Source organism: Montipora capricornis, chromosome 9 (assembly GCF_036669925.1).
Source record: "Montipora capricornis isolate CH-2021 chromosome 9, ASM3666992v2, whole genome shotgun sequence".
NCBI classification, from domain to species: domain Eukaryota; kingdom Metazoa; phylum Cnidaria; class Anthozoa; order Scleractinia; family Acroporidae; genus Montipora; species Montipora capricornis.
In genome coordinates, this window is record NC_090891.1 from 19,923,819 (window position 1) to 19,946,318 (window position 22,500).

The 22,500-nt window shown below is 41.5% G+C and overlaps 1 protein-coding gene across 1 annotated transcript in view; it reads right to left on the reverse strand.

Annotated features, from left to right (window-relative positions):
* LOC138015855 (chromosome-associated kinesin KIF4-like) overlaps positions 1–22,500 on the reverse strand; it is a 38,462-nt gene that overhangs the window by 1,764 nt on the left and 14,198 nt on the right. The window contains exons 9-31 of the mRNA XM_068862979.1: positions 22,187–22,264; positions 20,679–20,737; positions 20,465–20,564; positions 20,027–20,080; positions 16,892–17,122; positions 15,669–15,769; positions 15,119–15,191; positions 13,462–13,536; positions 12,881–12,991; positions 11,999–12,082; positions 11,790–11,912; positions 10,271–10,423; positions 8,211–8,308; positions 8,046–8,095; positions 5,976–6,055; positions 5,552–5,641; positions 4,555–4,647; positions 3,930–3,998; positions 3,796–3,840; positions 2,748–2,819; positions 2,460–2,654; positions 1,182–1,307; positions 295–346 (exon numbers count right to left, since the gene is read on the reverse strand). Of these exons, the coding sequence (XP_068719080.1) occupies positions 295–346; positions 1,182–1,307; positions 2,460–2,654; positions 2,748–2,819; positions 3,796–3,840; positions 3,930–3,998; positions 4,555–4,647; positions 5,552–5,641; positions 5,976–6,055; positions 8,046–8,095; positions 8,211–8,308; positions 10,271–10,423; positions 11,790–11,912; positions 11,999–12,082; positions 12,881–12,991; positions 13,462–13,536; positions 15,119–15,191; positions 15,669–15,769; positions 16,892–17,122; positions 20,027–20,080; positions 20,465–20,564; positions 20,679–20,737; positions 22,187–22,264 (2,212 nt within the window). The remainder of the gene's footprint in view (positions 1–294; positions 347–1,181; positions 1,308–2,459; positions 2,655–2,747; positions 2,820–3,795; positions 3,841–3,929; positions 3,999–4,554; positions 4,648–5,551; positions 5,642–5,975; positions 6,056–8,045; positions 8,096–8,210; positions 8,309–10,270; positions 10,424–11,789; positions 11,913–11,998; positions 12,083–12,880; positions 12,992–13,461; positions 13,537–15,118; positions 15,192–15,668; positions 15,770–16,891; positions 17,123–20,026; positions 20,081–20,464; positions 20,565–20,678; positions 20,738–22,186; positions 22,265–22,500) is intronic.

Here is a 22,500-nt window from a genome sequence, read left to right on the forward strand (position 1 = left end):
TTCAATTCGTGCAAATTTTTCAGTATTTGCCCTCGTCACTGTGATTATTCACACCGTAAGCACACCTAAGAAAAGGCGTGTACGGCCGGAAATCTTGGCCGACGTTTAAAGTGGAGTATATTATAGCCTTCGAACAACTGGGGCCAGCATTTCAGAATTAGTGGATTTTAAGTTAAATAAATTTTCGGACCCAAAAAGCATTCGAGACTTGCCACCGAGAAAAGGCAGCAAGTTGTCATCGAGAGGATGGTTTCAACTATCAGTTTGCAAAAACGGATGTGAAGCTTGGCTTACCGCCCTCAGTTTCCGTTATAGTCATCTCGTTTGGTAAGATAGAAAGAGACTTCTGAAAGAATGAAAGAACAGAAATCGTGGCTGTAAGTGTTGCACGATGTATTAAGGATTAGGGAAGAAATCCGACGAAAGATTATTCATAAGCCATCCCTTTGCGAGGATGCAAAATTAGGGAGAAAAAGAAGCTAACATCGCTATTTGTACAACCACGAATATGCTCCATTTTCAACAATTTTTGATTCTAGTAGTGTAGCGGGGCAGTTGTCACATTAACCTACAATCATAGACAAACCCGTTGGGAGGGTTAGCACTTTTTACGTCTTCTTTGCTTCTCTCCCCACCCCTCCCTGATTCAAAAACTGAATGGTTTTTGTGGGAAATTGTTGTGTTACCTTCCAACATTGAATAGGGGGGAGGGGGCTATAAAAGAGAAGGAAAAACTTATTTTGCGCTTTAACAGAACCGGGTTGAGAAACAACTATGGTGTCGTTCATTTACATAACCTTCCCAACTACTTTTGTCTATTGGCCTGGTTCACACGAGTCTCCTATTGTTCAGTTGAAGAGAATCCGAACGAGTCATCGGAAGCCGGTCGTAGTTTCGACTCCCGCAAAGGAGCGGTCGGTTTTTCCGAGTATCCCCGAGTCACAATCGATAAGTAAATCTCTTCCGCATTAAACGGAAGCTAGTGTTGAAAGAAATAAAAAACAGAAACAAACACCGTTAGATTCAGTTGGGAGTATCCCCATAGCGAGTCTGGCCGAGCGGGAAAATTCGTTATCAATTTCATGTTTGTTTTTTCTTGATCTATTCCCTGTTACAAAGTGGAGAATTTCTTTGGAGCTCTTTTTTCAATCTGGAACCAGGAAATATAATGTTTAACACACCTTAACAGAGCCTCGATTCCGGTTGACACACTTCGATGTTTTACAATCACAGTCCGCTGAACACTCCACGGTCGTTCTCCTGCAAGGGCAATTGTTGGTAGCGCATTTTCCGGAACAACCACACCCCTGCGGGACAAAAGTACAGTGGATTCATTGAATTGAAGATTTTAGAAGACTTGCACTGTTAAGAAAGTACTGAGGGTGGGAAAAGGATTGTACATGGTAGATAGGGACTGTTTGTATGTAAAATGTCACATCGATACGACGTTACCGGTATGAGGTTTTTACATGATATACCGGTACGAATAATCAATTCCATTCGTTTCTCCCTTCTCGTTCTTTATTCATTTACAAGATATTGGTGAACTAAGTCATATACCGGGTATTATTTCATTTAATACTAGATAGAAATTATTGTAACAGAACGAAACGTTATCATAATGTCCGGCCGGATGAACTCGTACCGGTATCACGAAAAACACCCATTTAACGAGCCTCGAGAGGAAAATTTGCGTGAGTGATCGTTTTTGTCGTTGGACACAAAGGAATTTTTGATTTGGCCCATGCAGGATTTAAACACGGACAGAAAACTATTTCGCTAAGTTTTTAGGGAATCCTGGGTAGTTCCAGTCCATTGCGCGAGGCTAAAGGCTAGAGAAGCAATTCATTTGAAATTAAAGCAATACCTGTTTGCCCCCACAACTATTAGCGAAGGAGTCTATTTATTAAACCATCTATAACTGATGTACCGTATAATTCTTCATGACAAGCATTTTTGGGATATCAAGTGTAAATGAGATATAATAGGTGCGGTTACACTCACCATGGTAAATGCTATTTCCCATGGTAAATTATCCCACGGTGCCTTACACTTGGGTTTTAGTATACCGTGTTAACTAGGGGTCACACGTTACGAAGATTACCGAGGTAAAACGAAATCTCACGCAATTCATTGGCGGGAAATTTAATCACAACTTCATCATCATAGCGATTGGCTCTTGTACCTCGGGCATCAAAACACCCTTCCAACTTCCCACGTTAAATGTCATGGGCGCTTCCACTGATATTTTTGACGTATCCATGGATATTTAACACGGGAAATTTACCTCGGGAAGCGTCGGTCACACTACTAAATACAGTTTCCCGTGGTAAAAAGGCAATTTACCACGGTAAAAGTGCCCCGTGTAACCGCAACTAATCTCAGAAAGTTTTGACTTTATATTAAGGCCACTCTCTTAAAAGCACAGTACTTTTTTATGAATCATCACATTGATTCACCTGCATCTGTTCAGAACTGTTCGTTGACAAAGACGTCGGCTCAATGGAGTTGGTGCGTCTTCCAGATTTTCTTTTTGGAAGCCGTGGGGTTTGTACCCAGTCTGGATCGTGGTCGACACAATCCTCTGGTTCGCTTTCGTCAATCCACCAATCCTCCTCTTCCACTACAATGGTTTCTTTCGACTTTTTTCCTTTCTGTTGAAGACATAACAAGTTGCAAGAGTGGTTTCCAATAAAGGGTCGAGACATCCTCTGCTAACAAGAGGCAAAAGCACAGTCCTATCCTACCTTTTGTTGCTTCTTCAACTCGTGCGGAGAAGGCGAGTCAGTTGCGAAGATATCAGAAAGTTTTTTCAGTTGCTGAGGTAGAGAAACGAAAACAAAACTCAGAGAATTATACTAAGGATATTTGTCATACAAGACTCATTATGGTGGAATAACCTAAATCTGAAGCGACTGCCAACAGGAATTTTTAAAACTTTCTGCTTTGCTTTCCCTGGTCTTAAAAAATATTTTCCTTCAGATTGAGGCGTGCCCCATACTAAGTCGCCGTCAGAGATCAAAAGCGCAAAAGAAGTTTGTTCTCGAAAAGAGACGCCAAGAAGTGTTTTGGTAAAGACCACAAAAGGTTATAGTATTTTTTTTCGCGGCTTCTGATTGGCTAAAGCGGAAGCTACCGGCATGTACTCTTCACGTCCGAGGAGCGGGTTTAACAAACAATACATTTAATTGGAAAACTTGTGTTTGCAAGATTTAACCTTATTGTGAATAAACGGCCATCAGTCTCCATTTTGCTGTAAAATACGTGAAACGTACGCAGAAATATGGCCCTTTTTCTTCCTCTAATTTTCGCGTACGATGCTTGCAGCCCGCGAGCAAGAAATAGATCGTGTGTAAGACGAAGGTGACGGAAATCGTTGGAGTAACGTGAAATTTTCGCAGTATTTGCAAAATGCATAAAACACAAGTTTCACTTGGCAAAGGAATTCGAAAAGTAATCGACGGAAAAATCGAAGATTGGGAAAAATCGTTGAGCGAGAAGTTTCGTGACACACCAACGAAATTCGAAAAATTTGTCATTTTCGCAATTGTGTTCAATCCTGGATATAAATGGCATTACGATGCTGTTTTCGATGGACAAGCGTCTATCTAAAACGGCTAATTTACCATGAATGTCCTCAATCTACAGCAAACATTCTATGCGTAAAGTCACCTAAAAATCCATAGAAGACTAATAAAAGTCACTTAAGCGGGCACTAAGTACTTGAGACTACAAATAAATGCATAACTAGATAACCAAATAATAAACGAATAAAACCTTCTACTGCCCAAGTACCTCATTGAGAGTAATGTTCTCTTGCTGCAGATTTATCAGCTGTTCCTGTAGAATTAATTTTGGCAGATGAGTCGTCGGATCGGAATGAAAAATTTTGTATCAGAGGATGAGCTCTTGCAGACATCAATTCATACCTGGAGTTGTTCTTTTGTGGGTCCCTGTGAAGCATCGGCTGAAGGTATCTGTTGAAGGAGGCAATGAACCTACACAAACACATTCAAATAAATTAATTGCGATGCATGGTTCTTGCAGACACAGGCGTACTATTCTTGATAGCCCAGACAATTTATGGACGCCATAAATCCTCTTTTCCTTCTTAAAAAGAACGCAGATACTAGAGCGAGCTTTAAATCTACCAGAAAATGATCAGCGCAGCTGAGAGGGCAACTTGAGCAACAGCCAAGAAAGCTTGGAAAAGGTCCCGGCAAAAACGGGACTTCAAGCTTTGACCGTGCGATTGCGCTCCATTGCTCGACCATCTGGGATCGAGAGAGGAGCCAGGAAAAGAAAACCACCCCGGTTCGAAACATCGACCCCGCAGTCGGAAGGCCGGAGTGCAAAGCGCTACACCCCACGGTGCCTCCACCTGCGAATTGTGACGACTCTGAATCTCGTGGAAAATGCTCCTTTAGCGAGGGGTTAGAAGAGTGACACCGGTGGACGCTCGTTACTCACGGCTCACGGTCACCGATTGCAAAACGCAACCCTTAGAATCGTCACGTTTCAAAAATATAACCCACAAAAGAGAGAATAACTTGCCTTCTCCTCATTTTCTTCTTTAAGCCTTGTCGTAAACTCGTCATGTGTTCGCGTAACTCGTAAGATCTCAGCGTGGTGTTGCTGAATCATAGACTGAAAAAAAACGTGATCGCGTTATGAAGTCGACTAAACACACAGTAGAGAGTAAGCAAGACTCTTTTTGCAGTGACGATCTTGTCGGAAAGGACGCGGAAATATGTAAGAAAGAAAAACGATTTCTCCTGAAAAAGGAATCGAATACATGACCTGGCTCGAGTTGTGTTGATTCAAGTCATGTGATAGTTTCCAGGATGCCCTCCTTCTTCACGATAAATCTGTGACTTTCTTATACACTTTACCATAAAGGTAATAATTGGAAAAAGGAGTACTATAAAGTACGTAAGTGTTTAATTGTACTCTGCATAGTCCAAGTTTAGTTGTCATAACAACCACGAGCGGGGGGAAGGGGGGGGGGGGGAACACCCCACGAGAGAGCTTGCTCGCAGGCTACTGATGGGGGTGGGAATGAACCCTCAACCTCCGGATTATGTCACCGTTGCTGTATCGACTGAGCTACAAGGTCAGACGGGACCAGGGGCCCGTTTCTCGAAAGTCCCGAAACTTTACGGGCCATTTTCGGGTGCCACAATTCGGTATATATCTCAAGAACGGAGAGGATTTAAGTCGTCAAACTTCGCAGTCATTTTTCTTTTTGTTACCTTGAAAACACGCTAAAAGATCGGCTTTCCAAAACAAGCGGTTGGTGTTTCACAAACGGCTTTTCGGACCTGAAAATTTTTAGGGACTTTCGAGAAACGAGCCCCAGGGTCGTTTGAATTCAAAATGCAATTTCACGGCAATGAACATGTGTAATTAAAGAGAAGGGGAATGTTAATTCAAAGAGAATTTTTCTCTGTCCATGTTTGGGTCCATATCTCTGTAACAGAGAGATTGTGATTTCTTATACTGAAACACTTTGACTTACTGGCACTCGTCTAGTTAATTCAAAGAAACTTACCTGTTCACGTGATCTCAATTCCTTACATTGCAGTTCAGCTTCTTCCTTTGATTTTTCTGCTGCAGCGTTGGTAAGTTTGGCTGCGACCGCCTGACAAACAGAATCACTTCGTTTACCGGAAATGTCGGGCCCAATACCAAAAACAAAGTGTTTACGCTGGACAATCAGAAAAGGCGTTGACCATCAAATGAGCCAATCATCATCTTTCTCAGGTCGAATGCAGGTGTGAAACATAACAAGTTTTATTAAAGGCGCATGCAATGGCGCATGCGTGCGAATCATAAATGCTTTTTCTTACACTTCTGATTGGCTGAGAATGATGCGCAAGGCTCCTAAGCCAATCACAGGACATAATAAATTAGAAAAAAACGTTTACATCATTGAACATTCAGTTAAAAATGCTCTATTGGGGTATAAAACGTACCATATCCAGTAAAACGTGAAGCGATGCCTTGCATTCAGCCATTGTGTTAATATTATTCCAACGATGTTTAGTTTTGCCCCCTGAAATGGAAAAAATAGCTTACGTTTTCAACAACGATGATAACTAGGTAAACCCTCGCTATACTTTCTTTTCTTTTTGGAGTATATCTGTCTTGAAATAACAAGACCATCGGTTTCAAGCGCATTATACAATACAATAAATACGTAATTGACCACTCCCCAAAACATTCGGGAAACGTAAACTTTCGCTGTCGCTGACGTCACCATCACAGATCTTAAGGTCTCCATTTATTTAGAGGCTGGACGGCTTTTTGTGCCAACGGCTATCCCATGTGTAGACTGACGATCCAAGAATACTTGAATATTTAACTCTTTAATATCTCGTCTTACTATGATACTCTGAGACCGTTTGAAGCCATTTGAAAACTGTACCTCAAAAACTCCAATTGAACTAGAAACTACTTTAGATGCTGGATACTGAATACACAATACTGAATACTCTTCGGCAGATACCCCTATATTAAAATTGGCGTCACGTGGTAACATGATATGACAACTTCTAACACAACAGGTTGGCCTGGATAGCTCAAGCACCAATCTTCCATTTAAATAAGGCAGTTGGTTAAGTCGGCGAAAACACCTCGCACACAACGTGTCAATTTAATAGACCATATTCGTATTCTCAGTATTGGACTGGAACCTAGCTTGCAATGGAGGCTAATGCGGGGAAATCTTTTCAAATGCAAATATTTTTTAATATATTCCCCCGCATTAGCCTCCATTGCAGCTAATTCCAGTCCAATACTGGGAATACGAATATGGTCTATTGAATGTTACTACGGTTTTGATTTTTAGAGAAACTGCATGGCGCAGCGTCGGTGGTTGGGTGAAACGCAAAAATTTGGCAGCAAATGCTCTCAGGAAGGTCAGCTAACGAACAATCTCGTGCCCAGAGTCCGCGGGCTTTTTACTCTGCGGGTGAGCGCCCGGGGAGATTCTGGGATAAGGGTCTTAAACAACCTTTTTGATTGGTCGCTTGCATAACCGAATGGCAGTCCGACAGGAAGTCCGTACGTAATATGAAACCCTAGAATATGGAGGGAGATTCGAATTCTAAAACTAGTTTCAGCGCTGTTTTTTTCTACCGTCACTGTTTTCCCCTAAAGTAAAGCACCTCAGAAATGTATAAATCACAAAAAATAATAAAACGACCGGGTTTGAATTATGTCTAACAGTTTCGACTAATGATTAGCAGCCGTTTTAGCACGGGAATTTTCCCTCGCTGCTAAAACTGATTACTGTTGCTGTTACGGAAACATAAAAATATAGTAGAAGAGGACATTCGTGACGTTTCCACGAAAATTTGTCGATCGTCTTTGCTTGCACGATGGTATTCTGCAAGATGGCACTTGTGCACGCTGAAACACCACAAATATACTTATCGAAAGTGTCGGAAGTTTCATCTTCACTCGCTCTTACAGCAAGCCAATGAAAAATTTTCCAATTTCTTTTATGGTGAGTAATACTAAAGTTTTTGTTCCCCACTATTTGCTGTTTTCGGTTTCCGTTTAAACTCAAGCATGCGCAATACGACCGGAACCCCAAGTTTTCTGGGAAAATGGAGTCCATTATCCCAGAGTCTCTCCGGGGGCTCACCCGCTGACCAAAAAGCCCGAGGACTCTGGGTACGAGATTGGCCAATGAACGAATCGCCAGCTTCCAAATCTCAACACGGTAAGGTAAGACAAAAGAAATCGCTCAAGAACCTCAAAACTGCCACAAAAAACAACTACTAAAGAACTGGCCCCAGTTGTTCGAAGGGTGGATAGCGCTATCCACTGGATAAATCACTATCCATTGGATAACTCGATTGGTTTTGCTAGTGTTTATCCGCTGGATCGTGATTTATCCGGTGGATAGCTTTATCCACCTTTTGAACATCCGCGGCCTGAAATATTCCAACGAAAACTCACTGTGAACATGCACTTGTGCATTTGACCGCTGACCGGACGTTTGTTTACAGGTGCAAACCTTATAAACTATACTTTACCTTGCTCTGCATCTATGATTTTGTGCTGAAGACAGGAAATCTGGGAACTCCTGTGAGATAGAAGTAATTATTGTCGTTTTGGTCAGTATTTCTTCCCAAAATAAAGACACTAAACTGAACTTAACTATCACCCGGAAAGCGGCGAGCAGTAAGTTCCTGACAAACCTTAGTTCCAATTCACTTTCAAGCGCGGTTATTCGGTTCTGCTGCTCCACGGACTCGCATTTCCTTTTTGCGGAAGTTCCTTCACCTCCAAGTATTTTCTGAAAATGCAAAATGTACTCGGTTGTTTCTTAGTCTATCCTTTGTCGCTATGATGGTCACATTGGTAATGTATAAAGGAGACTGCACATGCTTGAAATGTGACCACGTAACTGACAAATTGGATACAAGAAGCACTCTCGTAACACTAACAATTCGAGGAATTCCTATGGGAGAAAAATCATGAAGATTACTTTTCAGAGAAGATTCAGTATCAATTATTATTATGCCTTTTAAAATGAGGTGACAGTTGGGAAGATCATTGCAGCCCCTATAGAACAAATGTCAGGAAATTTTGCCCAACTGTCTTTCTTTTGGAAGGGAGGGTTACGTTTTTGCAAACGTTGGCCGTGTAGCACTTACATTTCAACAGAATTAACTTATTTGGAGGGTAATCTGGAGGAGAGAGAGGACAGAAGAGAACTCTGACCAGGGTGCGAATTGAACCCACGACCTTCGGGTTAGAACACTGCTGCTTTAACGACTGACAGTGTCACGCGGGAGCAAGTCGTGGGAATTTAAGATTGGTACCAAGAAGACGGAGTCTGGCCACTTTCAAGGCAGGAAGTCCGCAAATCACGGACTTCCGGCTCATCAGCTCTGACTGTAATTTTTAACGCATCTTTCAAGGAACAGCGTCTGCCTCAGATATGGAAAATGGCTGACGTCATACCGCTGCCAAAGACGAAACCAGTAAAGGAGCTAAAAGAAGACCTGCGGCCTATTTCACTGATCAAAACGCGCCTCGCATTTGGAAATATGTCGATGATACGACAGCCTCGGAAGTTGTACTGAATCAAAGGCGGAGAAAGTAAAGCACAGCAAATTGATGATCAAGTCGTTCACTGGTCTTCCGAGAACAAAATGAAGCTTAATAGCGACAAATGTAAGGAGCTAGAAGTCAGACGGGGTTTTCTCCAGTCATTGTCAATGGTAAAGGGCTTGAGGTTGCCCAGCATGCAAAGTTACTCGGCGTAACAATTTCAAGCGATTTATCGTGGAATCAACACATAAGCAATGTTGTTAAGAAGGCCTCAAAGCGACTTTTTTTTTTGGTTCAGCTGAAGCGTGCAAAGGTAGCCTTTAAAGATCTCGTGCTTTTCTACGTGGCCTGTATTAGATCTATATTTACGTACGCGACTCCTGTTTTCTATTATGCATTACCTATATATTTGCAGCAGGAGTTAGAGCGCGTTCAAAAAAGAGCTTTCTTTATTGTAAGCTCAGGCCAAGACTATCACGAGGTCTTAGAGGCTGCCGGCATTCCACCGATCATGGCTTATATCGAAGACAGCTGCGGCAATCTTATTAGCAACATTATCGAAAACGACAATCACAGGCTTCGTGAATTGTTTGCCTAGTGCCAACCATCCAAAGCATAATTTAAGACGTAAGAGGCGTTTCGAAACCCCCCGGTGGAGGACAAACCGTTTTAAAAACACCATTAAATATAACAACAATAGTTAATTAACGACCGTTTCCTAGAAACCTATGTAGATAATGTAAATATACCTTTTAAATATATATATGTTTTAGCTCATAGATTTTTTAATTGTTTTATAATTTTGAATACTTTTACATAGGTTATATAATATATTTATTTAATTACATTATTGTAATATACGCAATTCAGCCGCAAGGCTGCTAGGTATATTTAAATGATCTATCTACCTATCTATCTATCTATCTATCTATCTATCTATCTATCTATCTATCTATCTATCTATCTATCTATCTATCTATCTATCTATCTATCATCCACGCACACTCAGAAATTTGAAATAACAGTGGTTGTTAACGGTTACAAAAATGGGCCTTCACTATGGCTGCGCATAAATTGAAAGTGGCCAGAGTCCGTGTACTTGGTGCTGACCTAAAGAAAAGCGGACACTGGAGAAGAGACTGATGCGCTCCAAAACAGCTTTAAGGGAACAAAAGCAGAAAACCGTAGGGGTAACCCGTACCTTGGCTGCAGGTTCATCTTCTTCGTCTTCCGCCTTGTTTCGCAACTCCGCCAGTTGTCTTGATAACAATTTTCTGTCGTCAATGAGATTTTCAAGAGTCTTCCTTGCCTGACCAACACTCACTAATACTTCAACTTCATGGCTCAACCAGGACTACAAGAAGAAAGAATCAATGACAGTGTTAGATTTGTAGCACGCCCTGATTCCCGGCTTTTCTTTTTATTAGTGTGCTTGCACCCGTCTAGCTTTCCCGGGGCATAGTGACTTGTTTCCTTTCTCAGAATGCTCTTGGACTATGGGCTCCTGGGAACTAAAACAGATCCATAACCCAAGCGCCCATCCTCCAAAGGCATTCTGAGTTCTGGAAACAAGTCACAGCCTTTGGAAATTACGTGTGGGAGCAACCTGAAAAAATATCGACTTTTAAAACCTTGAAACATGACAAGAAGATAATAAAGTACAGTTAGGGACCAAAAGTCTTTTTCAGCTGTCATTCCCTTCTAAAGCCGATCGCAGATACTATATTAATCAGAGATTTGTAAACGAAATAAAATCAAATGTTAAGTAATGGTTAAAAAACGAGCAGCAGTACATTATCTACATATAAAAAAAGGAGGTCTATAGAACCGATAAAAAACGTACTGCTCGTTTTTTGAAAGGCTTCAACAACATTCCACAAAAAGCCTGTCCCTCTGGACTCAAAACAATGGCTCAAATTGTGAGGAGAATACTAACATACCAGAAAAACAAGCTATGCCTTATTAGTATTCTTTATATAAAGAATACTAACGAGGAGTGTTTTATCAGGATATAAAGCTCATACACGTGACGTTTTATTGGTGTTTTGATAGGCTGTTAGGCTCATGAATTATTAATGACTTTTGGAAGTGACGATGATGCAAGTTAGAACATCGTTGCTGTAGTTTCTCAGCTACGAATTTGTGTTGATTCGCCGATGGGGACCAAGATATCAAAGTTTGGAATCAATCGGGATGATGAAACCTTCGTTTTATGTCACCCAAGACCGTGCGAAATCACGTCATGATGTAATGTAGTACACCGAGACAACACGCAGCCGCAAGATGCTGTAAACAGACTTCGGTAAAGAGGCATTTGCCGAGATGGTTGAGCACTGAACCTCCAGGCAGAAAATCAGTGAGTGGTTCAAACCGACGCACAACGAACACGAAGGGTCATCCAAAAAGTAGAGGGTAAGTGCTGGTTGAATTATACACTTATACAACAACAAATGTTTACACTATTCTTTTCAAAACTTAAAAACAATAGACCGTGACCCCCCCCCCCCCCCCCCTCATCACGCTCCGCCTCGTTCAAAAGATACTGAAGGACGGGCACGACGTCGTGAGATAAACGACCCCGATGTCGTGGGCTGGCATTAGCCGCATATGTGAAGAATGGCTCCCAGGCAGTTGTCAGGGGCCGACCAACCCAATGTCCTTTTGTTCTGTTCTTCGTTGGAGTGAAGCTCTAAACGAAGCTTTTCTCCAGTCGAACTGACCTTCATCCTTGGCACCAGGCTCTCTGCTTGCCTTTGTTGATTTTGATGCTGAGTTTGTCGTTTCTCAGCTGCCTCTTTTTGGCGATCAAGAGCCATTTTCAAGCGCTTTTGAACCGCTGACACCTACAAAAGCAACAGTTCTTATTAATAATGAGCCTTCAGTCAAGAGTTTTCACGGGCACCGCCGGTGTAGTTGAGATGACCACTACCTCTTCTGTCTTCCTCTTCAGCACAGCCTGTTGTTTTAGATGCATCGATTCCAGCTTTTTGTATTCAAACTGTCTTTTGCGTCCCTGTGGCACAAAACCAAGAAGAAGAATTGACGTTGACGCAAAAGCTCCGAGGGAAAAGCAAGGCTAATTTAAAGAGCACATTTACGATAAAAAAAGAAAATCAATTTTTAAAAATGTTTTAGATTTCTAGATGGTGACCACAAGGAAATGGCAGAAATTCCTTTGAGGAAATCAAATCATTTAACTCAAATAAATTATACTGACTAGAAATGTGTTCAAAAACATCGAGCCAACTATCTCAAACTGCATGTCCTTGTTGTAACGCTCTAAACCATAGTTAACACACTTCGGCTTTCCTTTAGGTTCTAGATTCACTTTATTTCTTATTCAATTATGTAACACCGTTAAGGACGGCGCCTACTATGGTCATTGCGCATACGTTCTGCGCATCTCGAGATACTCTGATTTCCTATGGCTGGTGCTCATTAATACAGGGATATTTTTGCACGGTTTAAAAGTATTTATTTCCGGAAATAGTAGATCTTAGTAAATACCCTGGGTATCCAAAGAGAAATTTGGGGGTAACCATGCATTTTTGAGAGATAATTAAGCTTCAATTTGAAAAAGAACGCCATACATTGCTTTGTATTTTAAAGCTTTTTACAAATATTATTCATCAATTATCTTTGGAAAATTCGTGGTTACCCCAATTTTCTTTTTGGATTTCAATAACACAACCGGGGCAAAAATATCTTTGAATTAGTAGGCACCGTCCTTAACTGAAAAAGACAAAGACTTTTGAGAAGTTCCCAATCTTCGAATATTATGTTAGTTGTGTTAACACTAAAGTTACAGTACCTGTTGTTTGAGTTGATTGATTTCTTTTTCTTTCTGCGCCTTGAGTGCTCTAAAGCGTTCAGATTCTTCCTTCATCTGGCGCATAAGCTTCACACGAGTTGTCTTCATTCCCTAAAAAAATGTAAGTAAAATAACAAACGGCCATAAATGCACTGTGTACGTACCAAATGCTTACTGTGTACTTTTAGATACAGGGAACTTACACTTCGACAACGTCAAGAAAGTCATGAAAATGATTTTTCAGTCGTCTGATTTGCGACCCTGTTCATACCAAGTAAATTCATACAAAGTCACTACAATGTTTCCCAAATGCAAAACAACTTGGAATCTGCCTTCTCGCTGTAAACCTGTGCTTTGGAATAACGGCCATGTGGCCTTCCTCGCCGCCTGAGGCCAGTGAACGTCGTGTTTTTAATCGCACTTATTTTCAATTTTTTTCAAATTCATCTACAACTAACCTAATACAACTACGCATGCGCCGAATATTATTCAGGGAACCTTCATTTGGAGACTTGTGTTTGCAAGTCAAGTGGCAGGCTCTCGACCAATGAAAGAAAGAGAAAAAGAAGCTTCCATGTTACCTGAATTTCAGTATTAAGTTTCTTAATGGTGCAGTCACTTTGCTCTTTAAGCTTCAGGAGCTTTTGCTGTTCAACCTTGTGATCAAAAGACAAAGAACCGCAAGATAAATATACGCAAAAAGAAACCAAAAGGCTGGTTAGCAATTTTGAATTGAATTAGTAGAATAAAACGAAAACCAACGGCATCAATGCATTGGCCGATCTCGCCGAAGGCAATTGATTGAAAAAATCACAATGAAAAGTAATTAAACAACGGCGGTATGACGGTAATAGAGAGTTTCAATCAGCAATGCCAAAGGCATGCTCAACGAAAACTTCACTTCAAAACATAACTTAGGCAGTGTTGCATCCACGTTTTACTGGGTAGGGGTTCTCTGGACCACTTTACCAAATATTTGGGGGTCCAGAGAGGAATTTTGTGCTCCTATCATAAATATCGATATTGCATGATCGCCACATAATTCACTTATTACGTCAGCGCTATCTAAGGAATTTCGCGGTTATTCCACCGTGTTCACGTTGTTGTACCATACAAGCAAACTATCCTGTAACGGGATGGGTACCGTACGAACAGGTTTATAGTAAACATAAAAAATGAATGGTTCATCGTTGTATTCTCACGTTGGCGTAAAAACCAAAAATTTGGTGATTTCACGCCGTTGATTTGTGGAGTACGGCAAAGAAATGCACTGAAAGACGTGCCGCACACGTATTTCTCCATTTTAACCAATAATAGTCTTGCTGTGTGGTCGTTATCGTAGTCGAACTCGCAGCCGTCGTCTTCGCTTAAACTTCCTAATAACCAGACCCCATGCAACTTCTCCGATGCTTATTTCCCTTTCGTAAACAAGCAATAACCAGAACCAGGTTGCTGATCAGCGGTTTTCGTTAAAACAATGGTTTGCTGGGGGTGTTCGGTCTCGCGGGCTCAGAAAACCTGGTTGCAGTCATTGTTATTTAAGGCTTTTCATTTTTGACGGGCGATGCCATTCCTAGTAACCAAGCCTTTTTCTTCGGTTAGCTTTCAATAAATTGTCGTTTCGGTAGTGTACAGGTTAAGTGCATTTGCTCGTTAGTCATTGAACCGAGTTCGACATCATTCGATCCACTTTTTCTACTTTTTTTTCTAATTTTTTTCTAAGCTTTTTTCTCAGTTTTTTTTAAAATTCTAAGTGACATACGCTGCTAATCTAGTCCTAGATTAAGCATTTTTTTTCCTCATTTGCAAACGACAAACTTAACAGTGAAAATTGTTCTAAGTATTGTCCAAATGGCATCGCTTCTTTACGAAAGGGAAAATTGCTTCGCCGATATATTTGTGTCTCGCCTTTTTCACAGACCAAGTAATTTTAAGCGTGATTCACTTTCCAGCGAAACCAAACCTTCAAACCAATCACAATGCTTGCATAATTCAGCAATTGCAGATTGAGCATGGTCAAAGCTTATTGAAAAATCCGTCTGAATACAGCTTGGTCTGTGAAGTGAGTACAATCCTGTTATGAGATCCTGAGGCAGTGGCTTACGCGGGAAAATAAGTAAGTGGGAGTCGGAAGCGATTTTTGTCACTCGACATGATTCGACGAGAACGTAGCGCGATATTTTTAATCACAGAGCAACGAAATGCCGGGAAATGGGAAACACGCCAGATTTTACAGACCTGCTTCTTCTTCAGAGCCAAAATCTTTGCTTCTAGTTCTTTGACACGGTTTCTGTTCTTCTCATTAGCTTTCCTAAGAAACAGATTATATAAGAAACAATAAATAGCAAAGGTGGTCATGATTGAAAGCAAAGGTTCTGCCGATTTCGCCGCTTCCACGATTATCATAAATGAAGTTAAAAGTAATTTTAATGGAGTTTACAACAGGAGTGCTTATGCGCCAGTTGTGGTCAGCGACATTGTCAGGTCGGTGCAGGCGCCCTGATTTCCCGCGCTTGTGTGCTGCAGGGCGCAAACGAAGCGTTGTGGTTGTGTTGCGGGAAAAGCGTGTTTGTGGAGCGTTTTCAGCGATTGCTTCTCCTTTCCTCCCCTTCCTTCCACTGTTTTTACCCATGCTACGGGTGCCTGTCTCCCCTTCTGCGTGAGGGCTCCTGGCTGGTTGCCAATTGTGGAAGCTCCTGGATGTCTCATGCACCCAACTTTCACTTAGCGACAGAGTTGTTAATTGAGCACTTACAAAACCGATTGCTTTTCACTTCATCTGACTTACCCATCGCCGAACTCGGACTTTGCGTTGCTTAATTCTACGCTGAGATTTGCTTTTTCTTTCTCTAGTCTTGAAATTTCACCTTCCAGTTCGCGAACTGTATCCTAAAACACAATTTCACAATTCCATAATTTTTTTGGACATCATGAACGGGCACGTCAAAATATGGATTTATTTTACGCCATATGGACGTCATGGTACGTCAGCAGTTCGATACGTTAAGTTCCCCTTAAGTATAAAAAGACATTATCTACCTCTCAAACATCTTACGCAAGATCTATTATAATCTTATCTATCCTTATATTTCGTACACTATTGTAGCCGGGGGCAGCACCAGCAAAACAAATTTACAAAACAATACAAACTAAGCAAAATCACGTAATGTGGTTAATGTTCTTTGCAACTCTGTCTGGCAAAAGTATCGATGGTGCACTACTTTTACTTAATATTTAATATCTTGGAAATGCTAACGGTAACTAATGTATATCGCCTGCATGCTCTCAAATTTATACATGCATGGCACAAAGGTATTTTGCCGCAACTCTTTAACCATTTTTTCCAGCATGCCATCAACGTACATAATTATAACACCAGGTATTCGGGCAATCAAAATCTTCACAAATTTCGAGTAAAAACAAATACTGGCAACAAATGATCTCATTTATGGCCATATATCTTTGGCAAGAAATAACATATAAGTTTAAAGATATAAATCAATTCGCTTTCTCCAAAAGTGTTAAAAGCTATGTTCTATCTCAACAATATCAAACGTAAGTCTCCACAATTCTTCTAGATCTTTCCTTTAGTAATCCGTCCCCCTACTCCAATGTTTTTTTTTTTATCTTCACTCAAACGAGATGGAGGCCAACTCGCGGTTCTATTAGACTCCATGTACAAACTATAGACCAGTGTCTTCTTTAATTCTTATATATGTATCTTTCTTTTTTTATGTTAATATTGCAATTTCAAACTGTAAGTGCAAAAATAAGGTAAAGTTGAAGTTGAAGTTGAAGTTAAAGAACTTGGCAACTTATCAGACTAACAAAAATTTGGTTTATCAACGGAGTTGATAATGTAAATTGACCACCGTACAGAGATTCTAAAAGCTGACGTTTCGAGCGTTAGCCCTTCGTCAGAGCGACTAACTGCCGTTTCGGTATGTTAAAGTGTATGTGTTCAACACAAGGAAAATGTAAATACACAGATTCATGCATGAATGTCTTTACCTCGTACTGTTTTCTCATGCTTGTCAAACGACTGTCATTTGCCACCATCTTATTGGCCAGTTCTTCCTTCAAGGCAAGTGCCTTGGTCAATTCTTGTAGCTGTCGACCAAGCTCTGCTTGGCGCAAAGCGTGTTGGGAAACGAAGGAGGAATCGGCCGGTGAACTCGAACCAGAGTCGTCGATGCCTTCCGCCGTATGTCCGGAATCACCGTTGTCATGACTATTGATGTCCTGGAGTTTGAAAAACAACCCTTCAAATAAAATTTCTCAGGCACACCCCTCTTTCCCCTCCATTTTCGGCCCACGAGGGAAAGGAAAAGTTATAAACTATTTTCCGACAGAAAGGCAAACAGTTACGTAGAGCGTAATTGCAGTCCAAGCTAAGGGTCCCTCATCCAGAAATGCATTTAATTAGATGCACGGCCATGTTTGATATCAAACGCGAAATGCTCCGATAAGTCTAAGCATTTTCTATCCATTTTCAACAATAAATAAATGTTAGCACTCTTTCAAAAGCAGCTGGTTCAGTAGGCTCGATTACCAGCCGCTGTTTCGGGAAATGAGCCAGCGCTCACTCCCGAAATGACGGCTGGACGCGTGAGGTGAGCCATTGTTAATCTCCGCCAATCAGAAACTCACCTGCACAGATCGGTCAGGTAAAAATAATATTTTTTGGCTGCGATGGTATTCTTTGACTCGGCCTGTTCGAGCTATACAGTGCTTCAAAGTAGGAAACATCCAAGATTTCGACAACGGAAAGTGTTCGACAAGTTGGAGAATGGGGATTGTGTCGTTTTCTACCGTATTAGTTCGGAAACTTCACTAATTTTCCAGTTGGCGCCAAGGTCAAAATACGGCTTTCAAATCAATTGCTATTGCAATTTTTCCTCAGACTTCGCTGATGTAAGAGCAAGTAAAATTGCTCAAGATCAATTGAAATTACTCCCGAGTTTATTGGCGGCAAAACGAGGGCGCCGATGAGGTCGACTGAGAGCTGAAGGGGCCGAAGATTTCGTTGATGATTCGCCGGTTGAATTCAAACATTGATCATTTAACCACAAACTCAGGCTCGTATCATCTGGAAACTTCGCACAGACGTTTTAAGCATTGTTATGTAATTAATGTTGGTTAAAATCAATTTTTTTGGATGTCTAATGCTATTTCCCCGCAACTATTAACTATTTGAATTACGTCACAGACACAATCGATCGCTCACGCGTCCAGCCGTCTCTTCTCGGGAAGGATACCCGAACTCGAGTGAGCGACACAAATCGCGCCTACTGGTTCAGGTTCATTTTATTGCTGCCGTGTTCAGATCAAGAAACAGCCTATTAGCAATCATGTTAAATCAGCCAATAATCGGCTTGCTTTTAGTCTAGCTCTAGCAAATCAGCAGTTCTGTTTTACAGTCAACCCAGGTCACGCGTGAACAGTAATTCGAAAAATTCAATTAACATAACAAATTCTTGTTTTCCATATTTGGGCATTTCCTGTTGTTTCCGAAGATTTGGAGCGACATTTCGAAAATCGAAGAGCGATTTGGAGTTTGCCCGCGCCTTTTCAAAATGTTCAGACCAGCGGTCGTCAATTCCTTTGATCGCGAATACAATCCAAGCAGACCTGTCAATAAGGAAGCAAGAGGACGTATAATCGACCTTTATTTGGTTGGAGAGGGACCATCTGCGATCTCTAGATCAGTTCGCGTCACTAAAGGAGCGGTTTGGAAAATCATTCGACATTATGAAAAGACGTATGGTACATATGATGCCTTTAGTCAAGGGGGTCGAACATATTTTTCTAAACTTTCAGTCGACGTCCTTGAGTCTAACGAAACCTAGCATGTATTCAAGGGAAATTCGTGAAAGGTTGCTTAATGATGGAATATGTGATAGGCGAAGCATACCGGGTTTGTCAACAATCCAGGAAGGAATTTCACGAAAGATTGGCATGTCCTACAAGAAACTTTCCGTCGTACCAAGTGAGAGCCAAACTAAGGCCCAGGTCGAGAGGTGTAACGAGTATCTCGAACTCACCTCAAGATGGATCCATCCAAACTTCATTTTTTTGATGAAAGCTCTGTAATAAAGACAACCGGAAAACCACGTCGACAAAACTTATACTCGGAAGGAAGAAGGTCACCGACTTCTGCATCTAACTCTCCTCGCACCAGAAGAAGGGACGAATAGATAAAACTGCAATTTCCCTTGCAATTTCCCTTGCAATATTTCAATCCGATCTCCGAAAAATCAAGTCCATTTTTGAAAATTTCAATCCGATCTTTGATTTTCCGATGTGATTTTCGTTACGTCAGTGAAAGTAGCGCATTGATTGGAAGACTTCGATCACATGATCAAGATACTGTTCGCGCGTGACCTGGGTTGACTATAACAGAAGCATATAACCCGGTCTCAAGTGCTGCGCGAGCTGCTGTTCGACCGAGAAAAGATTTATACAGGTGAGTTTTGCAGCATTTCCGTTCTCTTTGATCGCTTTTGCCGATCTGTTATGATTAGTTCCAAGCGAGGAAGCATTCATCAAGGTCATGAAGCCTTCAGTGAGCATTCAAGAGGCCGACAGTGTGCATTAATGTCAGTTTCAGCTTTGCTTTTCAATCTCGGGGCATGCATTTCTGGGCATATCTGAATCTAAGTGGTAAACGGTGGAAAAGGGTCGCAGTTTTCCGTACCGCTTTCAATTCCGTAAATAACCATGGCTTTTCCAGTGACCCATACGCTCAATCCTGGTCCATAACAATGACCAATGACGACGGACCATTGAAGAAACGACACCTCATTTTTTTACTCTGTATAGCAGGCGTATTTTCGGTTGTGCGAATGCTGAAGATGTGGTAGTGATTTTGGATAGGTAGGATTGAGGAAAGCTTGGAGTAAAGAAATTAAATGGAGTAAGGAAATTGAAATGACAGACACTTGTTACTCGTTCCAACAAGCTCTTCACGATCTTACCAATCTAATATGACGGCCACATATTTAGCGTTCGCTGGCCAGAAAAACGCCTGCTATGCAAGCATTCCAATTACAAGACTTTTCAGGACCGCTGCCCTAACTTTCAGTTTTCAATGACCAGTACGAGGTCAAACGGTTTCTGTCTTTTTGCACCTTAGTACACACCAACCTGTTCTTCTTTCACGACTGCATCCTCCAGTTCAGTGCTTGAGTTGATACTGTCCTGAAAACCAGAGGCGAACGGGTAAACGTTAGTTAAACGTAAGGATACTTACGTACGCAGACTAGACATGCCTCTGGTATGCCAAAAACTGTACACTTATAATTGCTACACACAACTATAAGCAGGGCTAATGATGAAGAAAAGAAGAGACAGATCAAGTCATACTAAAAGCAAAGGAAAATGCCTGATTTGTACAAAGTGTGACGACCTAGCGGGAAAGATGTGGCTGGAACTGAACTGATTCACCACTACTTCTTAGGTGAAAAGCGAAAATACCTTGGGCTTTCTGAACAAATTTCAAGTTGCCGAAGTAAAAACCTTGCTTTATTCAATGATGAATCAATGAATTGATTCCTTTCAATACTGATTTACGTTAACTCTTACCTCGAGTTCATGGAGTTTGCTTTGTAATTCCTCCACAAGGCTAGAATCATCAACGACTTCAAATGCCTCACCCTTTTCCTTATCCGTGTTTAGCTTGGAGCTTAGAAGACGAGGAATAAAGTGAGCAAAACTCTAACATACGACGAAAAACAACGTAGGTTCAGCTAATTTTATTTTTTGATTTCCTAAACAGCACTTAAATGACTGGACCTACCTGAAATGACCCTTGAGTTCGTTAAACTTCCTAATAATCTTATCTCTTGCTAATTCAGCCTGTGAAGGAACGGGCGATAATGAATTTAATTCAACGATTCTTAAGCAACGCCGACGAAAAAATCAGTGAAATCCGCCCTTGTCACACGGCGTTCATATTGTCCCGGGAGACCCAAAAAGCTTTGTTTTACCACGCCAAGCCTCGCAGTGGAAACCATGGGGGTGAGGCTGGGAGTGACAAAACAAAGCTTTTTTGGTCTCCCGGGACAATATTGCCGCCGTGTGACAATGGTCACAATGGTCAGAGTTTTTCTCTGTCCTTGTGTGGGCCCATTTCCATTAGTAGGGCTAACGCTCACATGGTTCATATGGGGTACACGACTAGCACCTCACATTACTCTCTAATCAGTTAAATCAAATGATGTTGGATTTTGGATTTGTATGACGCATTTTACAGGAAATTATAGCACTTTGCGGCAGCCTTTTCAGACTGTTTTGTGGTTCAAATGGCGGTCGCGCAGTTTACAACCTTGTGCCTACATAACAAGTGGTATTCATGTGAGACCACTTAACAGCATTAGAGATCCTAAATCTAACCGTCTTGTAACCCCAACTTCCCACACTTACACCCTAAACCTATAGTTTATCATTCAGATTTAAAGAGAAGCTTTCTGTTGTAAGCACAAGCAACAAGCGCAAACTCATTCATTAGAGTCTTGACCATCAGTACCACGCCATAAAACACAAATATTAACGACAACTTAGTGCTTTTGCATGTTTCTTGCGAGTACATTTGCGTCACTGGTTAGGGCCAGGCTTAGAAGTACCTAGAGAGAAAGTAGAGAACTAAAGCGAGGGACGTTTTTCAGGCAAGGACGCTATTTCCTCTTTAACTTCTCCTGACATTAACTTATTTATGTTGTTTCGTATCTTTTCTCTATTTGAGACGATTGGTTTTAAAATCTGGAAGAGACTACCGTCCTGGCATGTGAAATGTTAAGTTTCGGTTTCCATCCGTGGTTGCGTGCTTAAGCTCTCCAGTGCTACTTCTACAAATGGTTGGACTCTCTAAACTTGCTGATAAATATATGTTACTCACAGGCCGGGAGGTCCGTACAGGGAAAAACTGTGCCCGAGGTCTCGACTACGGTCCAAGGCCGAGGGCCGTACGCGAGACTGAGGTCCGCACTGCCACGACTGAGGGTCAGATGCGGGGTAGGGAACACTCCGTGAAAGAGCTCGTATCTCATTCGCGCTATATAGTGACCTGAAACTACTGTATTTAATAGGCTCCTATAGCTCAGTGGTAGAGCATCCGAAGTAGTAATAGGGCGCCGTCGTAGGTTCGCTCCAGCAAAGGAGCACTCGGGTTTTTTCCGGAGTATATCCGAGTCACAACCGAAAAAAAAAAACATCTTTTCATTTTATTTGCCGGGATTAACGTTTGCCGTCTACTTCATTACAAGAGTTCTCCTTAATTGTATTTTCGTGCAGTCGGCCTGTACTCACCACTAAGACTTTTTCGTACATCTGCGTGTTTTGATCAACGGAAGTATGAAGCTCGGCGCTAAGCTTTTCGTTGTCAGCCTATGAATTCAAACGAAGCTGCTCGTTAGAACTACCGTGTACAGTCGAACTTATGGGGACACTGCCACAGAGCGTTCTGTTGCGGTCGCATTATCTTTAATTCTCTGAATGCCATCTGCCCAAAACAGATTTAATAAAGTAAGTCATTCCGATGTCATTACAGAGGATGCAGGTTTCCAGGTTGTAGCAATAGCCAACCGCTCTGAGCACTTTTGTCTTGCTCGAGGCAGCAGCAT